This window comes from Perissodus microlepis, chromosome 7 (genome assembly GCF_051167445.1).
Source record: "Perissodus microlepis isolate ML-2025 ecotype Zambia chromosome 7, ASM5116744v1, whole genome shotgun sequence".
Taxonomy (NCBI): domain Eukaryota; kingdom Metazoa; phylum Chordata; class Actinopteri; order Cichliformes; family Cichlidae; genus Perissodus; species Perissodus microlepis.
In genome coordinates, this window is record NC_140467.1 from 23,343,028 (window position 1) to 23,364,008 (window position 20,981).

At 39.5% G+C, this 20,981-nt stretch overlaps 1 protein-coding gene across 1 annotated transcript; it reads left to right on the forward strand.

The window, feature by feature from the left end:
- Positions 1 to 1,990: 1,990 nt before the first annotated feature.
- On the forward strand, positions 1,991 to 10,928 carry cav1 (caveolin 1). Its single transcript, XM_084934258.1, has 3 exons — positions 1,991 to 2,313; positions 3,289 to 3,456; positions 8,892 to 10,928. Exons 1-3 carry the CDS (start codon positions 2,278 to 2,280, stop codon positions 9,231 to 9,233), a joined length of 546 nt encoding a protein of 181 aa, XP_084790384.1. The 5' UTR covers positions 1,991 to 2,277; the 3' UTR covers positions 9,234 to 10,928.
- The last annotated feature ends 10,053 nt before the right edge of the window (positions 10,929 to 20,981 follow it).

Here is a 20,981-nt window from a genome sequence, read left to right on the forward strand (position 1 = left end):
GTGTCTTGTATGACATTATACGTCTGCATTTTACTGTAATTGTATTAAACTGGAACCAACACAGTCCTGTATCCCTACATGGCGCCATGTTCAAACGTGTCCACTTGAACTCATTCCACTTGAATTTATTGAAGAATTTTATACACCTGCTTATTGAAATGTTGAGTAAAACAATCAAATTGTCACTGGTGAGTTTGGTCAAAGCTATTTATTCACTTCCATACAGATTTGAGCATTTATGCATTACTTTTAGCCTTTTCAACAATTTAGACATATGCTTATACTATTTAACCTCTAAATGCATTTTAAACATTTCTGAAATATTTTCAGTTTACAGTATATATTTGTCATGGTTCTAGCGTTTTGAGTTTTGGCATGTTTTGAGTTTTCTGTGAGCTTGTTTTGTTTTGGATTTTGAGATACGGTTTTTGTTCTAGCTCTGCATCCAGTCCTTTCAGCATAATGTTTCCTTGTGCTTCTTAGTTTCCCTTTCTTTCCAGTCTGTGTTTCTCATAAGATTATGTCATCTTTTGTTATCATCTTTTGTGTTCCCTTTCTCCTCAGTCAGTCATGTCTCTGCAGTTATCTCCTGTTGGTCTCAGTGTTTATTGCTTCCTGCTTTATTCTGATAGTCACTCATCTCCTGTAGGTTGTGTTAGTTAAGCTTCCCATTGTCTCCTTAGATGTTCCCTGGTGTTTCCTATCTCCGTAATTACCTGGTGTGTATGTTGCCTGGCTTTCCCTTTGTCTTCTGCCAAACTGTGTGTTTCTTTCTCCTGTGTCTCAAAGTTAGGTTTCTCCCTTTGTTCATTCCTCGTGTTATGATTCTCAGCAATAAAGCCACACAGCAATATTTTCTCAGCTATTATGTTCAACTAATAATTTTTCAGTAATGGTTAGGTCTTGTAATAATTCATCAATAGCTTTTAGCCTTTAGTTTTAATCATTCATCACTTTACCTACTTCCACTGTGTGGAGATACTATTAGCTATTACTGTTATTAATAAAATTGTTTAATTACGAGAAAATATTCATCCATTTTTCCCAATTACTCATCTACTTTAATCATTTTTGCCTCCCTTGTTTATAGATAACTTTCAATGAATTAAAAATGGTTTTAATTTTTATTAATTTGTATTATTTTCTTTCTTGCTCCTTAAGTTCATTCGTGTTGCTATCACAAACAAATGCACACCAGTTTTGTTTGTAATAGTTTATTTGCGCTACAATCATCAATAAACAATTGAAATTAAGTTCCTGGAGATAGAGTAGATAGCAAAGTGTTTAAATTAAATAACAGAATAATTACAGGATAAAGATAGTAAATGAATAGCCCAGAGTTAATAAGAAATAAGGTGCTCCTCAAAATAAACAGCAAAGAGGAGTTACTCTTCCTTGAACTGAGATAAGCTTTCACACTGAGGAAGGCAAGAGCTGACATCTCTGTGCATGTTGCTCTAAAACTAAAAGCAAATGAGAGCTTTGAAAAATGTAAAAACAACTTCATCATTGTGCCAACCCGTTTCTTTTATTGACACGCCAGTGAGACGCACCTAAAATTTGTTTCTATCGCAGTCCCTCTGGCTGAAAACAGCAAGGTGCCAGCTGGCGTCTCTCCACGATGAGCTGACACAAGAATGTAAACAGACCAGAGTGGCCAGCACGACTTCACAACCTGAAGAAGCTGACACCTTGAAAAACTGGGTTCACTAACCAAAATATAAATGTGATCTTATGAAGCAGCTGATGACGGGCGTGACTTTAGATGTGCTGAAATAGCTGAACTACATATTTCTTTCTTCCCTCTATCCATTATAACCACTTGGATTTTTCCCCGTAGGCTAAGGTATGGCAAGTGTCCACACCTTGCCAGGTTCAATTAACTCCCACGTTTCACTGAACAAAAAACGTATTATACTCTGCTGTGATCCCTAAATAAGAAATTCCATGCCGGCTACAAACACCCTTTCAGTCTGAGATCACGTCAGTCTCTCCTCCAGCCGAGCAGGTTCCAGGGTGGCTCTCCTGTCTGCTCACTGGTGACTCCCCAGCTGCGCTCTGCGGTATCCGAGGAAACACTGGAGGTTTCCCCGTACGCGCTTGTCCACTGAATTTTAGTCACGTCCAACAAAAAGGGCAGGAATAACTTCACTATACAGGACTCTGAGAGAAAGACCCCGTCCTCCCAGTTTGCATCCACGCCTCCCTCTCTGCTTCCTATATTATCTTTTTTTTTGTCTGTTTCAACGTGCTAATCTCTCCAAACGTGAGGACAGCATGACAGGAGGACTGAAGGACGGCGAGACAGAAGAGGTACAGTATAGCTCTCAGCTATAGTTCTTTTAATTTGTGGTTGTTTGTTAGTAGCTGACATTTACTTGTCTTACAGAAGCTGATTATCCCCCCCCCCCCCCCCCTCTCAAAAAAAAAAAAAGAAAGAAAGAAAAAAATGCGTTCACGAGGGGAAAATGAGTGCGCTATGTTTCAGTCCTTATCTTGCGCTCTGGCACCCAGTCATGAGCACTTCTCCCACACAGGCTAAGAGAATGCGAAGGTCGATGCAGTTTACATTAGAATGTGGGTGTGAGGATTTTACCTGTAAGTCCTCTTTCAGCACAGTAACCGATTATTTACGCACAAACATTTAAACTGTACATTTCCATGCGTTAAACAAGGGGGAAACAAATCCATTTTTTTTACCGTAAAATTCTGAATTTCAGTCACAAATCTCCCCTGTCCTTTAATGCCAACTGAAGTCGTGTGGTGTGCGTAATAACATAAGGTGCTTGACTCGTAGGATTGAGGAGGATCATAGAAGCCAAAGGGGTCTTTACGCATTTTTAAATGATAAAAAAAACACAGGTCCAGTAAGTTTTTGCATACGTAATGTGAACATATTACAAATGACATTGCAAATATAACTGAATTCGTGATTTTCTTTACTTTCTAAATATATATTTTTGGTGTAGGAAGAGTATTAATTGGAGATTCGTTCATATTTAAAAGTAACGCCTTTGCACTTTTGTGTGTTTCCATTGCCATGGGTAGACTACACGTTGAATCAACTGTATGTCATGTTAACATACTGGATTAGTGTCTGGGTGGTGAGGACCCCTTGCGGCTGGATGAAGGGGTGTGGTACTTTACTTTCTATTCACTTAAACCCATCCCTGTTTGTGGGGAAGCCTGGTAACTTGCAGCTCCAGTCGCTCTCTCTCTCAGCGCGCTACACACTATTCCTTCTCCTCTTCACCCTCTTCTCCTTCTGTCTCCCCCGGCTCCTTGCAGGAGTTTCTGCATTCGCCGTTTATCCGAAAACAAGGGAACATATATAAACCCAACAACAAAGACATGGACAACGACAGTCTGAACGAGAAAACGATGGAGGATGTCCACACCAAAGAGATCGACCTGGTCAACCGGGATCCCAAACACATAAACGACGACGTTGTTAAGGTGAGTTAAACTTCAGAGACTGGTAACTTCTGAACTTTATGTTTTTCGTCCATGGCAACCGAAACCACCTGTTCCCGAGTTTACACAGGGTTTACCTGTATGACAGGCGCTGTAAACTGAAATAATCTCTGATAAACGATGTCCATTTTATTTCTATGAGCTGTCAAACAAGTTATCTGCGCGTCGGACACGCATGCAGTTTTGCGCACCTTTGCTATGCGCCGTGTAAGTGTTACCACTCAGTGTCTTCCCCTATTAGGAAGAAGCTTTGCAAACGTATTAAAGATCATTGAGCTGCAGCGATACAATGGCATGCAGTCCCCTTGTGTGGAGTGGGCTTGAAACGTGAACGTCCCAACTTCGCTCCAACAGAGGAAACATAACCTATTTCCTGTTGTTGGAACACGCATTTCCCACAGTCCTCGCTGCACACGCCTGTCTAATGGGAAAGTAGAATTCTGTCCATAATAGAGAAGTCTCGTCGGATAAATACTCAGTACTTATTTTTGTTAAAAGCACAGGGAGAGATGTTATAGCGGCAAAGGAGTGGTGCGCTGCAAGCCACCTGATTCATCTGTGTGGGAGAGAGGAGCAGCAGCCGTGTGCGCCCGGCTGTGCTCCTCTCCAGCTGGTGCATCTGGTTACATCAGAGTGGGGTCAAGCAGCTCCCTGCGTGTTCAGGAAGGGTCAGATCTTTGAAATGCCTGAACTCTGCCTTGTTAAAACAGGGAAACACCCAAGTGGGCGATTAGTATGAGGGGATCCCTCACCACTCCTTATCCTCCCTTCTTTCCTCCCATTCTGCCACTGCCCCCTCCGTTTCCTCCCCGCATGCCTATAGTTGCGTCAGAGGAGTGAGTCCATTTGTTTCTTTTTGTTGGCAAATACAAGGTTTTCAGTAGAAATGAGTGCCCGTCGCTGCTGATTTAACTAATCGGACCATAACTACTGAATATAACCTTTCTCTTTAAAAAATATATAAATGTGGTAAAGTTTCATCCCCTGCCAAATTGACTGATGAAAACATACTGACAGAGCATTTTGATTAAAACAACCATAATACACATATACAAGGAATGCATTAAAAATGTTGTGCTTGTTTAATTTTCTGTTATTACATGACACTCATTTCACATACAACCTGCCTGAAAAAGTACATTTTGTCTTCTATTTCTCGTTAAATATTTGAAAACACTTCGTTTTATGGAGTTTATCACTGTCTGAGAGGCATGTGTGTCACTGCCAGTTTGTGCATTTTTCCCATATGACGCACAAGTCTATATAAAATGTGCTATGAATACGATGAATTCACATGTTTGTATGAAAACACTTTCAAAATATTTGTTGCTGGGTTTGGAAAGAAAAAGACTCTCATTCTCTAGTTTTCCTGTTTGCTGCTTCTATCCCAACTTCTTCCACCACTCTCTGGCTGCTCTCTCCCTGCTCTCCTCCATTGTGACAGTGAGTCAGACTCTCCTTCCAGTCTCAGAATAGAATGCAGCTTCACGATTGTCCCACCCCTCGCTAATCAAGCCAACAGACTGCTGCTGAAATGACCTGACAACACATGTGCATACACTGTAAAAATGAACATGCTATAGGCAGCAAGACGCCTGAAACCTTCAGCTTTTAACTAGCAGTAGTAAACATCTTTTGGTAGTAATAGATGTTTACTAATAATACAAAGTAAACTGATAGTAATACTTAATACCTTGTCTTCTTGCGACTTAGAGACAGTATCAGAATCCTTCTTTGTAATAAATTATACTTAAAAAAAACTTTCATATTGAGTTAATAAGTCCCAACAGAGAAGCCTCTGGGTATACTTTATAACGAGAGGCCCTTAGGTACTCATCGCCTCCCTCTGGATTTTGAGAGTAAACACTGATAAGTTTGTACAGTGTGCTGTATACAGCAGCTCTGAGGTGCTTTGAGGTCAGTGAAACAGCTCAGCCAAGTGGAAGTGTGCATTCAGTATGCCCCGATGAAACACACAAGCAGGGAATCCCTTCCAGCGAAGCTCGCTCTGCAATCCACCATGACCACACGCAACCCTCAAATGTCGGACTACCATATAAATCTGTGAAGCACGCATTCAAACACACTGCTTAGATAGCACACAGACACAAACACACAACACTGCATTCTTATAATCAAAGGTGCACTCCTGTTGCTGCTGCAGCTGGCCTCAATCACCTGGCCACATCAAACAAGTTCCATTACTGCCATGCGTTTGGAGTTTCTCCTGCAATGATTTTTTTTTTCCATCTGGAGGAGTTGTGGGATTTTATATGGGAGAGAGGAGGAGCTTAGGCCCAGCAGCAAGAAGACTGAAAATGCCCCCAGTGCAGAAAGTTTTTTAGAGGGAGTTGTGAAAAGTTTGAGCTCTGGCAGCAGATCTGAAGTCTCTATGGTAAAACTGAAAGGAATGAAACACTCCCACTAGGACTGCAAAGTCTATTTTTGGTCCACTCTTAGTGGTATTTTTACTTATCTGCCTCATTCTGGGATTTTTAGTTGATTACAGATGCCTCTGGGTATGGGATCTTGTTGTATGTAAAGCTCACATGTCCTGCTTTGATAATGTCTGTGCTTTTTATTAGCCTATGCACTCCGCTGTGGGCTGAGACAACAGGCGCTATTAAAACCTTTTCAAACTTAGTGTAGATTTGTTTCCGTGCAAATAGCATGCAAATCTAACACAGCATGTAGAGCTATGACAATAAATACATGCAAAAGATTCCGTTTTATTTTTACTCGTGTGGCGCCAAATAATAGCAATAATCATTCCAAGACACTTTTATATTGTGGTATAAGCTTGTGTTTTGATCCAAAACAAGTCGTGTGTAAATCATTGTGTTCTGCCACCTAAAACCAAACACACTGACCACTAAAACCCTCCAAATAGTTCTGTAGAGCACTACACTCTGACTTTCTTCTCCTGGAGCCCACTTTGTCTATTCAAGCATAGTCGACAGCCTTAAGACAGATCTCCAGAAATAGAACATGACCTTATTTACTCAATAATACAGTTGCCTTGCTGACTGGTCACACGCTGGCCTCGAGACGCTATTGTTTCATATCAAACTTCTCAATGGAGGTCCCCTTTTTTATTTAGCGCAAAAGTGATATTTTCTTAATGTGATTTGCTTATTTGCTTATTGAACTAATGTTCTTCATTCAGGAACTGTTAGGCCCTAATCCTACTTTAAACATGTAAATAATTAGCTTAAACTGCCTAACATAACTGGATAACAGATGTTTTCTATAAGGGATGCCCATATCACTTTTGGACAGTCGGAATTCAAACAGCATTCTTGCCAAAATCCCACTTAACACTTGAGTGGCTTACAAAGGAAGCCTCTCCTGAATTACAGCAAAGGTAGTAATGATAACTTTCCTCAGAATCGCAAATGAATAACAATACTTAAAAAAAAAGACGAAGAAAAAACCCAGGAAAAACACCAAAGAGCACCGTTTTATGTCAGGAACTCCCCACCACCCTGCTGTGGTTGTTTGTGCCTCTCTGAAGAAGGCTCTCATTTAGTCTCAAAGTTCTGGAAACTGGCGCCGAGTTGGCCCACTTTAAAATTTGTAGCTGTGGAAAAATTAAATGGATGGCGGGCTGGTTTTGTGGCTGCAGTCAGTTTTATGTTATAAGGCTGTAGTGAGCTTCGCCAGTTGGTGTTGTGAGAGACGCTTTGTGCTGCTTTCAGGATAGAAGAATTGGACTTACAAGCTGATGTTTCAAGGCAAGAAAAAAAGGCTGGATGTGAGGAGTCCTTTTGCTAGGACTGTAAAAAATATTACATTCACCCCAACATAAAGAATAACAGCATGGCATGAAGTCCTAAGACACTCACTGTTATGAACTTCAGTGACTGGTATGTGATTTGGAGCTGTGCGTTATATTACAGATTTCTGATGTATGGATGCTGTTGCAAAATTAGAATCTTCAATCCAGTTTATTTATTCCAGATTTTATATAAAAGTTGCACTTTGGTTGCTGTTACCACATTATTTGTAATACAAAATATTACGTAATATTAAACCACTTGGAACATTCTTATTATATTGGCAAATCTTAACCAATTACTGACAGTCTGCAAATTTACATTACATGTAACACAATAATGGCAAGAAAAGGAAAGATTAAAAGCAAAGTGAAAATATTAAAAAGATTTTTGAGGATAAATATTTTCAAGTTGACTGGTAGAAAATAGAAGGAAGGAGTTGCAGGAGAGCTATTTTTTAGATCTAAATTTCTATTTCATGCTACTTTAAACAGGAGACAAAGAAATGCATTATTTATTTAGCTTATACCAGTATAGCTCTCTAACTTTCTATATGTATTTTTTTAAATCTAAAAAATACCAGAAGGTTATATATTGTCAGCTCTGGATTAAGGGCAGTTACATATACTATTGCTATTATCAATAAATATCCCTATACAGTAATAAATACACTGCAGAAAATCTGTATCACTTTTTAGTAAGATCTGAAAGTGGTCAAGGTCAGACAGTTTGTGTAAGCAGGAGTCACATCTTCCAGATGGTGCATCTCCTAGGAATGAAGCACTTCACTTTTCCATTTCATTGTTAGTGTAACACTAGATATTATCTGCTTGACTTATTGGTATTGCAGCTATTAGCCCTCAGTAGCCCAACTACTTTGACATGACACAGTCTCCAAGTAACTGTAAAATAAATATTGATTTGGGGCTCAGAGGCCTAGGAAGAGGCTGACTGGGAGAGGAAGGTAGGTTGAATAAGCACTGAGATGCCACTTTTCCCTCCATTCTTTAAACACCAGCAATCAGCCTGTGCACACTTGCATTGAGTTTCCTATTAAAAAGAAACCTAACAGGAGATGGAGGATGTAGCAGAAGCCCAACAGCCCAACAGTTCATCTACCAGTAACATTTCCTATTTTTTCTGTGTGTCCGGTCATTTCCAATGTAGGAGGCACGGGAGAAAAAAAGCCCCTGGGCTGATTTTCAGAAATTGAAGCTGATACCAGAGATAGCATTTGTGCAGTCAGTGTATTGGGTGGGGCAGATGCTGGATTGCGTACCAGTCGCTGCTAGGAGAGGTATAAATCTTGTCAAGAATCCCACCCTCCAACTCTGCGAAGCTGACATATTAACAGGGAGGGAAGTTGATTTGTGTGGAAATAATGAGCTCGGATTTGACAGCGATAAAGTTTCCATAGTGGTTTCATTTGCGCCATATCAGAACTCTTGTGAAACTCTGTTGGCAGGGGATGAAGGTATTTAACAAGTCAGAGTGTTGAGTTTCAGCTGAATGTGGTGCTGATATGTTTTTCTGTGTCTTAAAATTCCCTTTTTCACACAGGGATAGTTCACCGAAAGCTTTGTATTCTCATACAAAGTTTTTACCAGCAATTTGTAACTCGTCCACTTTCATCTTCCTTAGGTTGAATTTGAAGATGTGATTGCAGAACCCGCAGGGACCTACAGTTTCGACGGTGTGTGGAAAGCCAGCTTCACAACCTTCACTGTCACCAAGTACTGGTGCTACCGCCTGCTGACGGCACTGGTGGGCATCCCCTTGGCGTTGATCTGGGGAATTTTCTTTGCCATCCTGTCCTTCCTGCACATCTGGGCCGTGGTGCCGTGTGTCAAGAGCTACCTGATCGAGATCCACTGCGTCAGCCGCGTCTTCTCTATCTGCGTGCACACCTTTTGCGACCCGTTCTTCGAGGCCATGGGCAAGTGCCTGAGCAGCATCCGAGTCAGGATGACCAAGGAGGTGTAGCATTCCAAATCAGGAGGAGGATTCAAAAGAGGGCCAGAAGAATGGGGCGGGGCGGCGCAATGGAGATGGGAGGGGAGTCAGAACAACAACCAAAAAAAAAAACAAAAGAAGACGAAGAAAATAAATGGAAAATGTGTTGAGACTTTTCCAGAGTGGGGTGGGGGCTGGGTGGTTGTTTAGAGGTAAAGGGGTGCTGTGACATGGCACCTAACCCCACCTTTTTCTAACAGCTGTTTTCTCCTGTTTTTTCTTTTTCTGTTTACGTTAGTATTTTTTTTTTATTTCTCACTGTTAAGTTTGTCAAGCAGGCAGCCAAGCTCCATATGTTGTTATTAATTTTGCTACATCATGTAAATTCCTTCCATTCTTACTCTTTGTAGAGAGCCTTTCAAACGGATCGATCCGTGCGAAGAGGGGACGTCAGCATCTGCTGTAACCTCTCACGCTCGTGTTTGTTTTTTGGAGCCGTAGGGCAGAGTAGGATTGTCGGGAGGGGGGGGGGATGCTGGGGTTGCATAGGTTCAAACAGGGAGAACGAGTGAACGCTGCCAAATTCTGTCTGACTCAGCAAAAAAGAACAACCACACGGAGCCAGCAGCACAGAAGCACCCCTCCCTCTGCCCCACACGCCCACTAAAGTGACCTCCCACCCCTCCCCTCTTTGCCCTGCTTTCCAGCAGTCTGACACACTGAACCTGCCCTCATTTCTGCATGTACCTGCACCGCCATGCCAGCAGCTCACCGTCCACCGCGCCCGTGACACAGCCTGACTGAAGCTATCTGCATCTTCGCTCACTCGCTCTCTACACCAGCTTTTTGCTTCGCCTCTGCCTCAAATGAATTTTCTCAAGTCTGACAGAGAATGTCTGAATCTTACAGAACCTGATTTGATTTTTTACTCTTTTGTTGGTTTTTTTTGTAAGACAAATTTAGACTCTTTTTTTTTCATTCAGGCTCCACGTTTTATCATCATAGCTCCATAGTGAATGAGATTTTTTTTTCCTCTACACTATGAAAATGAAGAACTTGAGGAGGCTTGATTACAGTGCCATTGTTTTGATATCCTGTATGTACTGTGTGGGTGTTTATTCATAAGACAAGACTTCCAAAATGATTCCAGTGCACTAATCTATAGAAAAGTATTGGTAGTGAACAGCACTAATGAAAGTCTCCATGTTCCTCCATTTCCTAATACAGCAGAGTGCAAGCAGTTAATTTTGCACACTGGAGATTAACGCTGTGCAGTGAGGAGCTCGTGTGGAGATGTTCACATATTGTGGTACTTAGGTTAATGCATTGGAATAAAGACAATGTTTGGTGAAATGTGCCCACTCCCCATTTCGGTTTGCTTTTTTTTTTGTTTTTTTGTCTACAGTTTTGTTATGTGGCCTTGCTTCTTGACTGTGGACACGATGCTAAATAGCATTAAAATGACACCTCCCACCCCAGGATGGGTGAATTTGTGGATGGGTGAGAATGGGGTGGAGAGAGGGTTGTGTTTAACTGAGACACTAAGCTCGCTTTGACTATATCACCTTTAGTCTACCTGCTGTTTTTTCACAGGGATGATAATATCAAATCGAGATGTTTTTTTTAAAGCTCTGAAGGTGATATTTTTGTATAAGAAATGATTTTTTTTCTTCCTTGCTTTTACTGTACCATATCACGCTGTGCACATTAAAATTTAATATAATCCGTTGTGCATTTGTTTATGTTTTATTACCTACAGTTTTACAAGCATGGATAAAGTGATCACTAGCATGTGCTTCCCCATGAAAGTCAGAACCTAACAGTGGGCTGCTTGTTCTTTTATACTTGTGATATTGAGTCATAGCAAATCTAATTGTGTAATGATTCACAGTAGATACTCGGTGACTGGTTTCATTGATGTGCAGTGCAGAAACCAGCCAGTTGGGATTACTTTTGTGGAAAGAAATACATACAGTAAGAATGAAGCTGGAGTGAGAGCTGAACAGAAAAATCATTTCCAGCAGCAGTGCCCTGCAAACCCTCTCTAGTATTTATTTGTATCTCTGTCTCTGTAAATAAGGTCTAATGCCTCCAGTGTTACCCATAGGCTGTTTTTCTCCAAGAGCCTGGCACACCATTTCCATGGTTACTTGGAAAACAAATAAAGTGTTGAGCAAAGCTTGTGAGACTGGAGTTCACTCTCTTAAATGTATTCAAGTTAATTTACAGTAAGCAAGCACATAATTATGCTGACCGAGGCAGACCTGGATTCACACTTTAAACAGTATTGTTCAGCAGTTACATCTGAGGAATGAAGTTATGTTAACTTAACAGTGGTTCATTGTTTTAATATGTTTTAAGTCATTTTTAAACCTAAAATTAATATAAAAAAAGGAACCACTGATGAGCTGCTTAATGCTGCTAACATCTCTATAATATTGCATCACAAAAGTATGTGGGCAAACAAACAAACATTACAGCCACGCAAGACTAAATAACTCATTCTAAACCGGCTGCCATGAATCTGCTGCTTTTAAAGCCTGTTTTCTACTTCTAGCACATCTTAGAACACAGCTGCAGGGATTGAGCCACAACACTGGAGAAATAAGCTCCAGAGATGCTGGATGGAGTTAGGTCAGGGGTTTTCATCTTTCACTCTGTCAGGTTTTTCCACACCAAACTTGGAAGCCGTTTCTTTGTGGGCCTTTTTTTGGGCACAGGGCCACTGTCCTATTGAAACAGACCTAAGACCTAAGCTAAATCATGTTCCAAGCTGGATGTACATTATTGTCTTGAATAACACTGACAGAAAAAGTATTAGGTTATCATATTAGAGTTATGGAGAAAGCCAGATCCCCTTCATGAACCCCAGTGGAGTCGTGCCTTGTCCTTGACTTGTTAGGTAAACATGCAAATCATTACATTATTTAGCCACACAGGGATTGTTAAAAAGCTACAACCAAAAAAAAGAAAAACCCCAAAAAACAGAAAAATAATATAAATATATAAATATATTTTAAGTTGTAACTCTGCAAGTCTACAAATTTACAATTGTCTAACAGTACATCATCATAGCAGGGAGAGGATGGTAGAACACAGAGACTGGGGCATTGTCCCCCAGCACAAGCCCAGTGCATCTCTGTGCAGCAACAACAAGTTTATCTCTGATGTGTTTGGTGAAAAAGTGTTAAATTAACTGTAGCAGGAAATTTGCATTTTAAACTTCCTGTGAATCTCAATTTCATTTACATTTAAGATTTACTCTCTAGGTAGAAGAAATTGTATTCAAAACCCTAAAATGCAAAAGCATGTTTTCTGAATATCTTTGACATATGTACATATAATTTAAATGATTTATAGGTAACATGCTTAAATTTGTTGAAACATCAATATTTAATTGAACAGGTATATTGGCTGATTCTTGCATTGTCTGTGCCTGAGGTTAAGATGGACCTCCATACGTGGTCATACATCCTATATGCTTTTTCCTTTTTTTCCTGCCCAATGCATCATTTGAGTATATGCAAATTCAAAAGTGTAAAATTAATTTAAAGTTCTTGTGAGGATGATTTTGAACGGTTTGGTTTTACATGTAGGTTGATGTCTCTCCACTCACTTTGTGAGGAGCATCACTCAGCTTTTAAAATGCAACAGCCTCCTCTAGTGGAAAACACAGAGAAGTGCATATTCGCAATATGGACAGTCAAACAGGAAAGGCTCTGCACCTTTATAGTGTCTTCAACCTTAACAGGACTTAATAATTTATGTTGTTGGACTTGTCTTTTTTGTATGGCCTTTATTTTACTTTCGGTTTTTCTGAAGTTAGTTTCATGATTTTTTTTTTTAATCCTGATCTATTATTGCACTTTGTATTACAATTAACATAAAGTGTTAAATAATTACAAAATATTATTTTTTTGCCCCAGTTATTTTGAGACAACATGTTGGTTCCATCAAATTCAAAGTGTGCCAATGTTTCTCCTAAAATGGTATATATTCTCAGTTTAAATATTTATATTCTATATTCGGCTGTCAATAAAATATGGATTTATGAGATTTGCAAATATTGCGCTGTATCGTGTGTCTTTTGTCGTGTCTCCCTCCCCTCATCCCCAATTGGTGCTCAACAGGGTTTAAGGAGACATGCTTGGCAAGTCAAGACCCTTTACCCTCAGTTTATTGAGCAAGGCAGTGGTCATCTCGGGGTTTGTTTGGGGTCATTATCATGTTTAAATACTGCTCTGCAGCCTAGTTTCCGAAGGGAGGAGATCATGCTTTACATCAGTATGTAAAATTACATCCCGAGGTTCATGGTTCCCTCAATGAACTGTAGCTCCCCAGTGCCGGCAGCACTCATGCAGCACTATGCCATGACCATTCACCTGGTTCCCACCACCTGAACTAAATAAGTTTATCTTGGTCTCATCAGACAACAGGAGATGGTTCCAGTAATCTATGTCCTTAGTCTGCTTGTCTTCAGCAAACGGTTTTTGCCTTGTTTCTCTTTCTTGTGCATTATCTTTAGAAGAGACTTCCTTCTGGGACTACAGCCATGCAGACCAATGCATGCAATGATGCATTGTGCAGTGTATGGTCTGAGCACTGACAGGCTGACCGCCCCACCCCTTCAACCTCTGAAGCAATGCTAGCAGCACTAATACATCTATTTTCTAAAGACAGCCTCTATGACACTGAGCAAGTTCGAATGTGAGAGCAATAAAACCAAATTTAACACACGTGCTCCCCATTCACACCTGAGATCTTATAACACTAACAAGGCACATGACACCAAGGAGGGAAAATGACTAATTGTTTAACAAATATGTCCTCAAACTGTTTAAGGAGGTCAGACTTCCCACTCAAGCACATAACATACAAATTCCACACAAAAGGCCCAAGTTGACTAGAAAGTTCAAAGAGGAACCTTGTTGCTGTATAGTGACAGTGCTAAATTTTGCACTACCATACTGCCTAAAACCATGAACCATCCATTGCAAAAAATATGTAATGGAGACAATACAAGACAGAAAAACTGCAATCAGTCTATCAATTGTCTATAAGTGGCTTTCACACATGTTTTAAGAACTGATGTACCAATCTTTCCACTTATATTTACAACATTCCAGACCACAAAAATTGCACTGATGGTTTTAATTTATTTGATCTTACTTTTGATGTTTTTCCTCATATTTGAGAGGTTTTGACTATTGAGAATGAGTAAATTTGTATCTGTATTATTATGAGAGTGGCCTCTAGCTATTGCCTGATGCATTTTCCCACTTGAATTAGGTCATTACTGGCTAAGCATACATAAACTTTTTTTTCAAAGTGAGAACTGCAGCAGAAAAAAAAATGAACAGCTGTCAGTAAGCTGTAAATGAATGAGGTATCAGACATGACTTAGACATGAGGTTCAGTCTCCTCTCTTCTCCTCAGGTCAGAATGACTAACCACCATCACAAGTGTTTGTTAGTTGAAAGGTGGAGACCAGGTGAAGTAAACCACCTGGAGGGCTGGAGAGTCAACAGCTGTTTCCTGTAACAGCATAAAGTCATTGGTGATTCTGTGATTTGTTGCTGTCAGGATATATCAAGAGAGAGACATTCAGCTTCCCTGAAGATGATATTTGGATCTCTACACTTGTTTAGATTAAATCTTTTAAGACTCTTGGCTGCAAAAGTGCTACACCTTTAGGGGTTTATACAGAAATGAACATACAAAGAAGAGTTGTTTACTTTGCATTCTCCTTTAATACTTTAGCAAATAAGCGACATTTATTTATATAGTGCTTTCGGGACGAGTAACAAAACACAAAAGACTTCAAATCCACTGAAGACAAAGCTGACAGAAATGAACTAGTCTTAATAATTTCTTTTAACTCTATTATTTGTAGGAAGTCTATATTGCTCTAGGATTTAATAATTTCTTAAAAGTCTTCTTTTCTTGCACTTTTCTACCAAACATTTTTAGCTTTTCCCCCCTAGAATACATAATATCTCTTGCAGAATGTCACTGCTGGCCCAAAACCACCAGTGGATACTGTGACTGAATGTACATTTGTCTAGGAGATTTCATTGCTGTCCTGGTCTGTTAACAGACATCTGGAGCTGAAACAATTTTTTTTTTTATAAATCAGGTCAAATCGTAAACACCATCCTCCGTGTTCTCTCCTCGTGTGTGTTCAGCAAACAACTCCTCGGGGAAGCTGCTACTGTCCTGGTTTGCCCCAACCTCACACACGAGCTCTCAGGCTGATTGCCTGTAGGGTGTCATGTCAAATTTGTCTGTCTAAAAGACAAAAATCTGTTTTGTTTTGTTTTTTTAAAGATGAGCTTTAATTTAATAAAATATCACTCAATTTGATCAACGTCGTTTTTATATGTGTGACAGTCTCTGCGGCATCTCTGATGGTTTCCGAGCCCCATATGTTAGAAAAACGAGACACTCATACTGTATTTTAATGGAATGCTCTATTTGATCCCCTTTATTGCCCTGTAGAGAACATATTCCCTCGAGCCTCCTAATTTTGCCATGGTCAGTGAGTTTACAGAAGTTCCTTTGTAGCCATTCTTGAATGAAAACAAAACTTCACACACACACAAAGGGAGGAAGGAGGAATTTGAGTTGTTTGTTGGCCTTATGCTCTGTCAGCTGTTGCTGAAACTGATAAAGCTATGACATCAAGCAAGAAAAAGGCTGGCAGAGAACCACCCACTCAACCACGAAAGCTTGTTACAGATGTTCCTCTCTCCAGCACACCTGGTCTCTAGAAGTCAGTGACTGCACTATTTGAAACGATACGTCACTTAGACCTCTGAGCATAGCTCTTAAGAAAACATAGCTTGATCCATTAAAGCTTACAAGGTGAATCCAGGGCATCTTCGTTTATGCCATGCATAGCTCCTTCTTTGTTATTTTTGTACTTCTCAGTAATTACCTGTCAATCAAACACTGAGAAAACACGGTATCCTTGGAACTGGTCTTGATATATCTTGAACAGTTATACTAACAACTACTGGTACAGGAGCTTATATTGTGAAGGGGAGGACGAAGCAAGGAGATAAAATTTTAAAAAAGAAAAACAGTAATCATTCAATAAAAAAAAAAAAGTACAATCACACACAAGAAAAACACAGAGGTGTTTACTGAATAAGGGATACTTTTGTTTGTTTGTTTTTTCAGATATGATTTACAAGAAGATTGTCATTGTAAAGTCTGAGTTTTACATTTAATGGATCTGACTGTTAAGCTATAGTCCTCTAGTCTTTTTTAACTGGGTGTAATTCTGTGCTTACTTATATCTGTAGGGTAACTACTGAGTAACATGTACCGGTTGTGATGAGACAAATACATATGGGACAACTTCAGCCTCTTTAAAACACAAATGAAAATATACATGATAAAAAAAGAACATAGCTTGCTAATGTGATATTCAAAGATTTAAAAAAATAATGGAAAAATGTGCGAGTGGTCAGAGGTATTATTGGGATTGAGATGCAACTGGATATCATCTGCACTGAAATGAAAAGCAAGCGTTTGAATGTGATTTCACCAAAAGCGAACATAAAGAAAATAATACCAGGCCTAACATTGAACCTTGGGGAACTCCACAAATCATTTATGCTAGCATTTATTTGTTTGTTTTATCAATAACCACATTTCTGTATGTTTTCTTTTTACAATAATTCTTACCATGCACTGTAGAGCTTTCACAAACTGAATATCGAGCACTTACCCAAGTCATTTTAAGCAGTTTTAGGTAATCTACACTATATATCAGGATTATATATTATAGTGCAAGAAGAATGACAAATTGTGTGCTGGATAATATAAATATATTATCCCATTTGTAAAGCAGAAGGTTGTATTGCAAACAAACCCTATTGTTATTGTTACTTTAAAAACTGTCAAAAGTGTGAAAGATCCTCATCTAAGAATTTGTTTGAAGCAGACTTAAGTATTTTTTGTTCATTCAGGCACTAAAGCACAAAGATAAGCTGGGTGTAGAATCATGTAAAGCAATCTACCAAATTAATTATCACTAAAGTTTGCACATTTTAGCTGTCAAATTAATATGTCTTTGAAAAAAAAAACAGAAAAAAAAAACCCGAACAAAGCAAATGGACATTCAGCATGAAGCCCAGAATCTCTGCTGCACTTTCACGTGCTCTTAAGTGTGGTTTATTTTAGTCAAAGCTTCCACACATAAACAACCAGGGTGGGAGAGTAAGAGCTCTCGAATCCTTCTATAAACTGTTTAAGAAGAGGGTGACACAGCAGAAATGGAGATGAAAACAGAGGAATTTTGCAATCTAATTTGATTGTATTGTAGAAACTACTTGCAAAAAAGAATAAGGAGAATGAGAATTTAAAAGTAGATTCAAACTACTTAAACAGACAAAGAGGGTTTTTTTTTAATCATTTATAGACGTAGCAGATATCATACTGAAGGGATTTAAAATGTTGCATTTGTATATTTTAAGTCATTCTTGATTGTTTCCAGATACACTTAAATCTGAGCATGTCTTAAGGATGCAAACATTTTAAATCAACAAAGTTTTTTGTTTGTTTTGTACACAGTAGAAAAATTGATGAACTACGTGGTTTAAATTTTGAAGACGTTGGACAAGGTTATTTCCTTTTCCTTCATTATTTTCTTACCTGCACTGATGGCCTTTAGTGTGTGTGGATATGAGCTGTGTTCTAACTCCATCCATGGTGAGTCAGATTGGCAGATACAGATATAGAACGCGGCTTATTGACTGGCAGTCCTGCCCATCTGTTGCGAGAACCATTTCCTATGATGTGTGAGATTTTAATCTTTTGATTTCCTTTTTCATTAACAGCCCTTATATCTGAGACACGGGTAGTGGAAGATGAGGGGCCTGATCTGTCTCTCTCTATATATGAAGATCTGGAGTCTGGACCTCCAGCGCTGGGGTTTGATAGCTGGTGAGGAAGCACTGTAACCAAAGGGTGACTAAAGGTTCATTTTAGACAGGAAACAATATGACTAACAATGAGCAAGACCAGTGTTTGTAGAAGAAAACAGAGTGTTAAAAGCGATACTGTGCAATATCTTCTCTTTCTAATAGTAACTGGATTTGATTAACAAAAAAACACACTTTAAAGTATGAGGGTGATAATTAACCACCTTAAAATAACTTGTTTTCCTGGCATCTTTTAAAGCAGTCTGCTTATTTATTTTCTGCAGACTGAAAATAAATCCATGTGCCATATTGCTTAGGATCATGGTGCAATGATATTATTGTAATATGCTGTGTATGTAACATATGTAAGATTTATGTGTGTTAGATTGATATTCTGGAGGAACCTTTATAGCACTGTGCAGGGTTTTCTATTGAAGCTGATCATAATTAGCCATACAATGCATTAATGTAAGTACATATAGACAAATAAGGTGACAAGATGGGAAATTTTTAAGAACAGAAGCAAGACAAATTCCACTGTAGTGTTTTTTTCAGGCATCAACATGCTGAACTAAGAATTATGCCCTGTGTTCATTTAACCTGTAATGAACTGCTCTGTTGTGTTCTTTTATGAATGATCCCGCTGATCAACTGAATGATCAAAGCGGCACACTCTTAATCATAGCTCTGCTCCATGAGGTAAAGAACTCCGAGAGGTAAACATTCCATCTGGAGAATGAAACAGCCGGGACCTTTGATGGGTCAACAGCATCAATCAGAGTTTACTGTCCTGATCAGCGCTGAACCAGGGTTTTTATTGACTGTGCAGGTGATAAATAACCTCCACTGACCTATATTTGGGTGAAGAAGAATGATCCACCTCCCTGGTAGTCTCTCACTTTTGTCTATGAGATTATTCCCTTTAGTTTCCATTCAGTAGCTTGTAAATTATTCTGGCAGTGCGGTCACTTCATGCTTTAAGAAAAGACACCTGTTTGCTTCAAGTACCAGCAGATGGCGTCATAATAAGTCAGACACACTGACTGAAATAGATTGAAACAGATGAAATAGATTTTAAATGTTTTAGTGCAATCAAAATTGGCAAACAAAAAAATATGTTCTTTTTTTTACTCGACTTTAGCAGTTTCTAGCCCTGCAGAATTTTTTCTCCCATATGGTATGTTGACGTCCAAACATTGCAGCCCTTGTTGAAAAAGGCTCAGATTTGCTGGTCTAACACCAAAATTGTTTTTTCAAGGTTTTCCATCAGAGTTTGTAATCATGGCTGTGGAATTGGCTCTAATTCTTCCACACTTACAGAGGTGTACCACTGACATTTCGCAATAAGTACAGCTTTGTGCACTGGAGACCTGTCAAGACATGAAGACAGAAACAGTTTTTTCTCCACACTCCTTTAAACCAGCAAAAGGGTCAGTTTTTCTCTTCACTTTCACGTTTTGATCTCAGCCATAGTGCAGCCTGGACCACATGAACAGAAAATAGAACTTAGTTGTTGTGTTGCAGGTGCTGTGGGTGCAGATGCAGATCATTCCTGCAGTGCACGTCATACACTGAGGTTTCCAAACTCTGTGTGTGACCATGGTTCACCACCAGACCAAGCTTTTCCATCATCGTCTTCTACTGCTACCCAGCACGACAAGAACATGAGCCAAAACAGAGTTCACCACCACAGGAGCCACACAGACACACCCCAGGGGTATACACTCACACAAATGCACACGCCCTGTGTCGGACACACCCCTTGCCAAGCGCATCAGAAATGCCCCGAGGTATGGCAAAACACAGTTGCTCCATCAAACATTGGCTACAGCAAGCCAAGGAGTGTATGAAATACAGTCTTGCATGTGAGACTAAAACCTTTCTATCTTCTCATGCACAACAGAAGGTACTAAAACAGCTGAGCTGAACTGAAACTTGATCCTAATTGCACATAAATCTTGCTAAGATTTCTAGCTTCATTATGTTAGTGCATGAAACAGCTCACCACAAAATAAAAACAGAAACTGTCAACCTAAAGCTTTGAAGCATCAAAAGTTGCGCTGTCCATTTATTATGCTCTACTTGTATAATCGGTGTTCTCAGTTTTAACTTTGAACTCTTTTTAGAACTGTGTCATGTATATGGTATTTAGGATTTTGTTGCTTTATGAGTTTTTCCTCCTTTGACAAGAAATAGTCAATGAATGATGCACATTGTCAGGTTAATTGCTCTCTAGTGTGTTGTCAGAGATAACCATGTTGTCCTCTGGGAAATCAAGGAGGAAGGCTTACTGTTAAAAACTGAGAAAAGTAGGAGGAGGAAGGAAACTATTACTCTGTCATGTTACTTTTCATAACTGACATCATTGAAAGAGCTGTAAATCCAGTTTAACACTGAAAATGTCACAAATTCCACCCCTGCAATACATTCTTCCCCATCTATTAGCTTCATTAAAGCCTCACTGTGCAGTGAGTGCAAAAAGCCACCACCTGTGCAGATCCACAGCAGATTCCAAACTATTAATTCTGCATACACACTCTCTGTTTTCAGGCTTTCCAGTCTCCAGTCCGAGTGCCCTCCTTTCAGGAAGTCGGACAAAGGAATTTTTTGAGCTGCCCACTGTGATTCATTGCTGACACACACACACACACACACACACACACACACACACACACACACAGTAGGTTTAGCCTTTATTTTAACTTAGCTCATTATTCATGGCTGAGTTTTAACACGACGACCGGCACTCTGACTCAGAGGGGTTCTGGAGGAGAGTCAGGTGGAAGTTGAAAGAAGAACTCTTCTTCTAGAAAGAGTTTTGTTCACGTTTTCTTTGTTTTACTGGCAA